Raw genomic sequence first — 9716 nt, 5'->3', positions numbered from 1 at the left:
GCAGAAAAGCTTTGTGAAATTCATTAAAGCAGCCTGAGAAATGTATTAAATGAGAAGGTGAAGTTGGCTGTTGGTTTAACCTTTCTGCTGTGACGCTTTGAGCCTCCATAATCCCTATGCAAGGCTAACAGAGACCCAGACACACACACACACACACACACAAATGTAAATGAAGAGACCATTCAAATTCCCTTGTCACAAAGAATGCTATACAGTAATTCAAAGTTTGGAAAACATCAAATCTATCCATCTATGCATTTTAGAACATTGCAGACCATGTGATGGTATCATATTATGAACTAGCTCAAGATCCTGAAAGCAGTGAGAGCAATTGGGATGAAAACTGATAGGTGAGTAAGATTGGTCATTGTGATCTAGCTCTTCTATTAAGGTTGATTTAACTTATGACCCCCCTCCACCCCTCAGTACCAATCATCAGGCGCTGTTCTACATGCATTATGGATGAGGCTGCCCATATGCACTTGGGCTATCATGCGTGCCCTTGCACAAGGCTTTAGAGAAACTACAGTAAACTATTGCATAGGATATTCTGACCTTCCTCTCAACTGGTTCCTCTTTCTCTAATTGTGCTCTCATAACAGGATAAGTTTGTGGAATGATTACTGATCCTGAGATGGGGATGTGGGAGTTTTTGAAAATCCTCAATAATCAGATATATTTGTTTTCCTTTTTGATTACTAACCTACAAGGTAATGTATAACCATGAATGTGAGAGACCCAAGCTAGTTGTCACATGGGCTACATTGAAGTAAGGAAGGTTTTGACTAAATTACACACGTTTTTTCTCTAATAATGGATTTTGTATGTTGGTTTAAAACATCAAGAAACCTTCTAAATTAGAATCAATTTCCTGAATTTCAGACAAAACTCAGGAACAACCTAACACTGTTCGGGAAGCAGACACACTCTGTCAGTTTAAATCTAGATTAAAGACCCATCTCTTTAACCTGGCGTACACATAATACACTATCACATTTCTATAATTCAAATCCGTTAAATGATTGTTAGGCTGCATTAATTAGGTCAACCAGAACCGGGAACACATCCAAAAGCACCTTGGTTACACTGTTAGAAGAATGGCATCTACGCTAATATTATTCTGTTTCTTTCTTATTCCGAGGTCACCGTATCCACCCAGATCCAGACTGTATCCAGATCAGACGGTGGATCAGCACCTAGAGATGACCTCTACAGCCAGGACACCTAGATGAGCCCCAGAGACTGATCCCCAGTGAAGACCCTGTCTCCAAGACGGCCATCGGGACAAGACCACAGGAAGCAGATGAAACCTTTGCACAATCTGATTCTGCTTTAGCCTAGATTTAAACTGCTGATTTAGTCTGACCAGAGGAGAATGGCACTATTTCGACAAACTATTTCCCCGTCTAAATACTGCAAAGCTGATATAAAGCCACCCAGCTTTATATCAAGCCAATGTAAAGCTGCTTTGACACAATTTGCATTACAGTAATAAGCATCAATAATATTGACTTGACTTGACAAAAATTCAATATCCTGTTTTTTTCTTTGACTAGCTACTGAGTGAACACAACAAAAAGTAGTTTGCATAAGATATACATAATGAAGGTACTTTTTAAACTGTATTCTAAGGGTATTCTTCATAAATGAGAGTCAGGAAAAGCTGTCACAGTTTTATTGGGTCAGGTTTGTGTGTTTTAAATGTTATAGCCTATATTTATATAATTATTTATTATAATAATTTTGGGCAAAATTGTTTGGACATTTGTAAGCATTAACCTATATGCTTATATTTTTGCTGTTACATGTGTGTATGTGTGTATGTGTGTGTGTGTGTGTGTGTGTGTGTGTGCACCTGGTATTCATCACGTTCTGGGGACCAAATGTCCCCACAAGGATAGTAATACCAGTAAATCTTAATCTTGTGGGGACATTTTTTGGTCCCCATGAGGAAACAAGCTTATAAATCATACAGCATAAAGTTTTTTGAAAATCTAAAAATGCAGCATGTTTCCTGTGAGGGCTAAGTTTAGGTGTAGGGTTGGTGTAGGGCAATAGCACATACAGATTGTACAGTATAAAAACCATTACGCCTATGGGATGTCCCCATAAAACATGGAAACCCAACATGTGTGTGTGTGTGTGTGTGTGTGTGTGTGTGTGTTTACTGTTTATCAAATCATACAATTTGCAAAAAAAAAAAAAAAAAACTAATGACAGGTTCCATAACCTATTTATATAAATTGACAACATGTTCAAAATAACCTATTTTAATCAAATAAATACCCTAATCTGAAAAATACCTACAAAAAATGTATACATGCACAATTTCACGGTAGTATATCACCTGCATATCTATTAAGTATTAAGTATTAAGTTCCTATTAAGTAAGACACAAAGTATCCTACAGGAATAAAAGTTAAAGAGATCACCCAAAAATGAAAATTCTGTAATCATTTACTCACCCACGTCATTCGAAATTTGTATGACTTTCCGTCTTCTGTGGAACATAAAATAAAATATTCTGGTGTTTTTTTTCACCACAGTGGAAGTCAAAGTTGACCGATATAGTCTTGTTCCCAATATTGTCTTTTGTGTTTTTGTGTTCTGCAGAAGAAAGAAAGTCATACAGGTTTGGGACGACATAAGAGTGAGTAAATTATAACACAAGTTTTTGGAGTTTATTTTTGGGTGAAGAATCCCTTTAATTGACAGTTCATATCCTTCAAGGATAAAACATATCTGCAAAAATGTTCCCATTTATACTCCTCTGTTTCCAAATGCTTGGACTGCAGTGACTTGAACTGAACGTGGCACTTGATGGGCCTGTACGCTCCCGTCATCACAGCAGCTCCATCACTTACTCGCGGCTCTCTGGCGCCTCTCGAAGAGTGAGCTTGTAATCGCAAAGAGATCATCGTGGACAAGGTTCTCATCCTTTTTAAGCAAGATCATTGAACTATGCCTCTTATATTATCCCAAATAAGAGGAGATCGTCGCGGATTGCTACGCGCTTGGCAGTGACTGCGTGAGTGCTGTGACTACTGCGCGTGAGGGAAGATGATGCGCGAGCACTACATTCGGTTCTTTTATTTTTGTTTATTTTTCTTTTATTTCTGTCTTTTTACTTTTATTTTAATTTAATTTAATTAGTGTTTCACTGGTTGATGATATTGGCTAATTTGCCTTTACTGTTAGGACCACATGCTCCCATTGGATTGAAATCAAATCAAACCTTCTTTAGGCTACCAGTAAAACTGATAAACAAAAATGATAGGCTTAATAACGTCTTCTTGAAAATCTAAAATGCTAAAAAGGTTTATGAGATAGTTGGGTTTGGGACCACTATAGCCATCTGATCATTTGCTCAGAATAAAAACAATAGGGTAGAAGTCATGTCCCTACCATGATAGATAAACAAACGTGTGTGCCTGTTTGTGTGTGAGAGAGAGTAACGGGAGTCTTCTAATTATATTGTCTAACACATTTAATAAAAATGCATGTATTACTCTTAATCCAGACTTATTCCGCGTGAGGGAGCGTTATTTCTACCATCCCTTTCAAGTACGCATCCTTCAATTAGAATGTTGTTCCCGTCGCCTCCCACTACTGCCGTATAATTAGACTCGAGAGATTCAGCTAATTTCTCTCTCTCTCTCAGTTCCATTCTGATCGTCTAATTTCACCTCAAAGGCATATTTTCACGGTGTAACTCGATGGTTAAACAAGGCAATATCCATTTGTTAATTGATGCAATTACGCATTTCTCGTAATGGTCGCGTAGGTCCCGAGATACGCATCAATCAGTTTTCTGTTGACCTGCCAGAGGTTCTCTTCACGTCTGCCGGGACTGGCCCTCTCTCTAATAGAGAGAGATGGAAACATCATCGCAATTAACATCAGGTCGGACCTCTGATCGGTCAGACAGATGCAAGCAAGGGTCCTGCAGATCCCTCCTCAGTTAATTTGCCCATCAGCGGGGCAGTGTCTGGTATGTAATAATAATAATAATAATAATAAGAGAGGAATCGAGAGCATAGGCTAATCTTGGAAATACAGATAAATATATTGTTAGATATTTCATATAAATAAAAATAAATGGTAGATATGATTACATCTTGAATAGTGATATACTATCTTTATGAACCTGAAATTATTGTTCATGAATAAAAATATTGACAGGGACTTTAATGAGAGCACAAATAACAGGTAATAAAACGCTATTTGGAATTACAACCTCATTTTCTAGTGAATTTTCAAAACATATTCTCAAAGAAGGGGAATGCTTATTAAAATTACTTTTTCTTTCTTTTGAGATATATATAGCCTAGACTATTAGCCTATGAAAAAAAAAGAACGATTTACATTCTATCGCTTTTAGCAAACCCAGTAATACTTTTTGCGCTCTAAGTCTTGGAATACACTAATGTTTAAAAAGAAAAAAAAAAAAAAACACACACACAGAGGGAACAGGGGTGTGCAAAACACACCTCAAGAAAAGCGCGAAGCATGACGTGATTGGCAAAGACATCATTCTATCCTCGCCGTCCCGGGATTAGAATGACGTCACACTGATACCCGTGCATGGATGAATTCTAAAGAACTATAGAGGCACAAATAATAGCACAACCACAAGTTCATATATTGCAAGTCTTACGTTATCCTTTAAGCTTTCTACAGCTGTTTAACAACAATATGTTTGTACTTGATGAAGCTTAACTCTAATTTCTCATTTCCGTAAAGGGATTATCTATACATATAAAACTAGGGCTGGCGTAAACATCCTCAGTGCTTCCCGGTTAAGTGCAGTCATCTATTATTGAGCGAAAGGCCGAGTGTGGAAATGTGTGTAAAACGGTGGATTTGAAGTAGATTTGGTTTCAATCGATCAGCGGGAGAAGAATATTGCTTATGGTAACAAAAGAGCAGCTATGTCTTTCTCTCAGTTTGGATATCCTTACAATGCAACTTCTCAGGTAAGCATGAAAATTAGATATTTTTCTCATGTAGATTCTTAATGAGCGCGTGCACCATAAAATGTTTTTTTCTCCCCCCACATTCTGTCACAATCTCTGGACCTCAGTAGTAGGTAGCAGCAGATTGTTCTGTCTCTAAGTCCTAAAGTAAAGTTAGGCGATATCGTGAGGTTTGACAATATTTATAGTAATGGGTTATTTGAATTATAAATGACCTCACGTGTTGTTGTAAACGTGTAAATTACCTTTACAGTGTAATTGTTCAGATTGAGAGCGAGACTCCTCCCTTTGCCGGTAGCCTTTGCCGTCTGTGTGTATAAACTAATTATACATTTACAGATAACGGATAGATCATTTTGACAACATAACTTATAATCAAATACAGTTGTACTTTAATGTAAAAAAAAAAAGAAGAAGAAGTCTATGTCGTTAAAAGAAGCCGCGCTTGCTGCTGGTTAACTTTGTTACCCTGACGCAAAACTTAACAGAAAGTTTTACTTTCAGCTTTGACAGAAACATTTTTTTCACGCCGAACGTATAAATCAACTCACAAGAAATAATGTTCACCTATTTTTAAGTAAATGTTTATAGATATTTCAATCATTTAAGTCACAATTAAGTCAAATTCAACACCTCTTGGATAAAACGCATGCATGAAAATAAAATACAAGCGGTTTCAAGAAAATTCAGTTCTGCACAAAGCTTCTTAACTTCACCTTACCTCAGTTTTATGATTTAGCCTACTAAGAAAACTGTTCGCATGCTTTGTAACGCAAATATAAAATGACATGTCTATCCACAATTTTCTTCATGCAGTTTTTCGTGTCGGCAAACCCCAGTACGACTTGCTGCGATTCGATTTCCAGGTCGGTGACGGAAGGATCGAGCGCGTCTCAGACCGCAACCTCCTTCTGCTGTCCCTCCTATGAGAACCGGCTGCTGGCCAGTACGCGGACTGAGCTCAACGCCGCGCTCGGGATGTACGGCTCTCCCTACGCAGCAGCAGCGGCCGCCGCCGGTCAGAACTACGCCAATTACTTTCCTTACAGCGCCGACCCCTCTGCCATCTACTCCAGCCTGGTAAGTGTAGCCCTCTCATCAGATAGAGCGCGGGTCCTCCGTTCAATCGATTGACTCATTCAAGTCACGGCTTGTTATTGATTATTTTGGCTTGGTGAGAGGACCAAGCTGTCTAGCTGTCGGGTGAAATAACTTTGAATAATAAAAAGAAATAAACAGAGAATGAAGGGACATAGTCGTATTGCTTGCTGTAAAAGGGCTACTTGGTTTGCAATAAATAAATAGAAATGTGTGTATAGCTTAGCATGTAAGTGATAAAACAAAATGATAAGTTAGGGACATTAAAGAGATAAAGTACTGTTTCTAAATAATAAACGTGCTTAGCTTAGTGCAGTTATATGACAGCTAAATCGCATTTTAAAATTTAAAGTTAATTATTACTGTTGTTATTATTATTATTATTATTAATATTATTTATTCATCTCTAGAACCCACAATATGAAATCAAAGAGGGGTCAGGCAGTCTTCATGGCACTATAACCCAACCCGCTGCCTACTATCCATATGACCACTCACTGGGCCAGTACCAGTATGACAGGTGAGATTTGTATCTGTCCTGCCTCTAATATGATATTTTGATAAATAATATAGGCCAGGCTATTTCTTCAAATACACATTCTGTTAACCATTTTAAAGATGTCACATTTTAATTTGATTCAGGTATGGGACAGTTGATTTTAACGGGTCAACCCGGAGAAAAAATGCCACGCGGGAGACAACAAGCACTCTTAAAACATGGCTTTATGAACATCGGAAGAACCCATATCCTACAAAGGGTGAGAAGATCATGCTGGCCATTATCACCAAAATGACACTCACACAAGTGTCTACCTGGTTTGCCAATGCTAGAAGGAGACTAAAAAAAGAGAACAAGATGACCTGGTCCCCTAAAAACAAAGCAGGTGACGACAGAAAGGAAGACCTCAATAAGAGTGACCCAGACAGTATTACCAGAGGTACCTCATGACACTTCTCAGTTAAATTAAATTCTGTAAATTAAAATAAAAAAGTATTAAGACTGTTTGTAAATGCATGTCAGTGCCCACTCAGTATCTCTCTCTTGCTCTTGCACAGACTCCAAAGACAGTAAGGATGAGCGGGACCTGCAGTTCAGTGACCTGGATGACATAGAGGATGAGGACTGTGACAAGCTGGACAGTGACTGTGAGAAATCAGGTCAGGATGACCTCTCGACTTCCTCCCCTCCAAAGAGAGACTGTAACCCTGACCTCCCTCTCCATTCGAACTTCTCATCTTTTCCCTGTGGTCTAAAGAGTTTGGGGGTTTTGAACCCTGACTACCTGGATCCTCTGAGCGCCAAACCACAGCAGCAACAGCCCTCACCTCAGTCCACCTCTATCAACACTGTGGCACTCTCTCACTTTGAAGCATCGGAGAATGCTCGGATCTGGTCGCTGGCACGTACGGCCGCTGCAGGGGTTGTATTAGGCACACAGCATGGTGGGGATGTACGGACTGGGCCTGTGGACTGTCAGTTGCAGGGAGTCAGGTTGCCCACAATTGGAGGAGTGCAGTGTGGGGAGCAGAAGAGCCTTCAGGACCCTACCAGCCTCAGCAATACAGAAAGCCTTTACCAAGAAGGACTGCAGGGGATACACAAGGCATACAGTAGTGGAAGCTACAAGACCCTGCAGCTTCACTCTTCATCCTATCCTGGACTGACAGAATCCTGCCAGTATTCCTCAATGGAAGGTACTGCTTTTCTGTGTTTACAGAGCTATATAACAAGTCCAAGTAACAATCATAAAGTTTCACAAGGTTATCAGCTGTTTGTATTTCTAAATGCTTGTCAGCGTCCGGTGTAATATTTCAATTATTCAAAATACCTTATTTTTTTCTAACCAATTATATATAGATATGCAAAATAAAATATATTAAATACAACTTTTGTGTTTGTTTGAGTATTGTTTGTGTAGTTTACTGACAGTTGTGATCTTGTGTGTACAGGCTTCGCCAGTGCAGGAAAGACAGAGACAGAATCCAGTGAGCTCAACGACACATGTCCAACAATCCAGGATGCCAAAACCACTGCATTCAGACCTGTGATGAAGAGGTGAGGCAGGTGAGCATGAGTGAATATGCACACACACATTAACAAATGAATTTATCGAACCCATTATGGCGGTGTTTCTATATAACTGATATCTCTCACATAATGACCAGAATGAAATTAACATTAACACATTGCATACTTAATATGGAGGAAAATATGTAAATGATCTGCAAACTATTGTGTATATGGCTACAGGTTTTTCACACACAAAAAAAGAAAGAAATCCAATCTTGTAGGATTACATAATATCTGTCACCCACAGTCTGCATTCAAGTACACATACTCTAAAGTATCTTTGATAACAGTAAACATTCGGCTAAACTGATGAACATTATTGGATTGCTTTGGCTATTTCAGCTATATTGCACAACTAAAAAAAACAGCAATATCTCTTTCCATTTGGCATCTGTTTGTGTGTTTGATTTGAGGTAATCAGGAATACATGTCCTTTGTGTTCTGCAATTCTGTGTCACAAGGATTTCATCACACAGTTAAAAAATATTACCTGTCATTTTCACCTAGCCTAACTTTCACAATATCGCCTTATTCTCATACATTTCCCTTCTGCCTCTGAATTAGGACTGTGGAAATGCCAATAAACATGGGGACATTTTTATGATCTACATTATGCACTATGGAACGGAGTCAATGAAGAACTATAAGCCCATGGCAGCAGACACTTGAAATAGTAGCGCAATGAATTTGTGTGCTCTTTCTGGAACTGTGAAAACTGGAGGCAGCCATAATTTTGCACAATATGATTTGATGGTGTCAATAACTTTATGCAATGTTTTGTGTATGTATGGGAATAAATTGTGATTTCTTATGTTTGCATTGGCAATCGTAGTTTAGTAATTCTATTTATCTATTTATTGTTTGATTGTCCATCTGCTTTATTTATCTGTTACCATGTGTTCTCTCAAGGTTTTGTTGTGTTACATTTATTTCTCTGTGGTTATGTGCTTAATGTTATGTGATTTACTTTTTTGGAAGCTGGTGTAAAAATGTACAGTCAGTCTTTTTACTTTTATTTACCTATTAACAATAAATGAGGTGCGATACTGTGCTCCTGCGGAGTGTGCTATGTTTATATCAAGAAACTGTGAATAAATGTCATGTTGTTGTTTATAAAATATTTTCTATGAAATAATTTTCTCATTTTTGTTTAATGATTTCCGTTTATAAATTAATCCATACAGCTTTATACTGTACAGTTCAGTGTATCCTCATGTCTCCGTGCCTAAAGCCGGGGCGTTGTTGGAAGGTCATAAATTCAGATGCGGACGTGAATGGACTCAGCAAGGGTGTGAAGAAAGGGTACAGCAGTTCCACATTGTCATTATTTAATCGGAATTGGCATCAAACACTTTGTTACTGTTCAGGCTCAGAGAAGCAAGGCTCCACCGCGCGCGAGCAGGTTCTGAGTTAACAACGAGGTCATGCGGGAGCATCCATACCATGAAACGCGCATCAAGTGTTTTGATGTTGATCAGTCAATTGCTCGAACTAGCTTCCCTGGGGATCTTTAAGGACCCAGTTAAACTTGTAAAGCAATGGCTGTGGTTCAAAGCCACAGAGAAAAACAT

At 38.6% G+C, this 9716-nt stretch overlaps 1 protein-coding gene across 1 annotated transcript; it reads left to right on the top strand.

The window, feature by feature from the left end:
* The first annotated feature begins 4607 nt into the window (after positions 1 to 4607).
* On the top strand, positions 4608 to 9274 carry LOC306883308 (Iroquois homeobox protein 6a). Its single transcript, XM_079438477.1, has 7 exons — positions 4608 to 4976; positions 5793 to 6056; positions 6485 to 6594; positions 6717 to 7012; positions 7131 to 7769; positions 8025 to 8139; positions 8710 to 9274. The coding sequence occupies exons 1-6, from the start codon at positions 4932 to 4934 to the stop codon at positions 8132 to 8134; spliced, it is 1464 nt and encodes a 487-aa protein (XP_079294603.1). The 5' UTR covers positions 4608 to 4931; the 3' UTR covers positions 8135 to 8139; positions 8710 to 9274.
* The last annotated feature ends 442 nt before the right edge of the window (positions 9275 to 9716 follow it).

Source organism: Barbus barbus, assembly GCF_936440315.1.
Source record: "Barbus barbus genome assembly, chromosome: 1".
NCBI classification, from domain to species: domain Eukaryota; kingdom Metazoa; phylum Chordata; class Actinopteri; order Cypriniformes; family Cyprinidae; genus Barbus; species Barbus barbus.
The sequence above is the reverse complement of the archived record's forward strand: the minus strand, read 5'-3'. Positions and strand labels throughout refer to the sequence as shown.

Coding starts and splice junctions, on each gene's coding strand:
- LOC306883308 (XM_079438477.1), top strand. CDS start 4,932: ATGTCTTTCTCTCAGTTTGGATATCCTTACAATGCAACTTCTCAG. Junction 7,013..7,130: donor CCCAGACAGTATTACCAGAG/GTACCTCATGAC, acceptor GCTCTTGCACAG/ACTCCAAAGACAGTAAGGAT. Junction 7,770..8,024: donor CCAGTATTCCTCAATGGAAG/GTACTGCTTTTC, acceptor TTGTGTGTACAG/GCTTCGCCAGTGCAGGAAAG.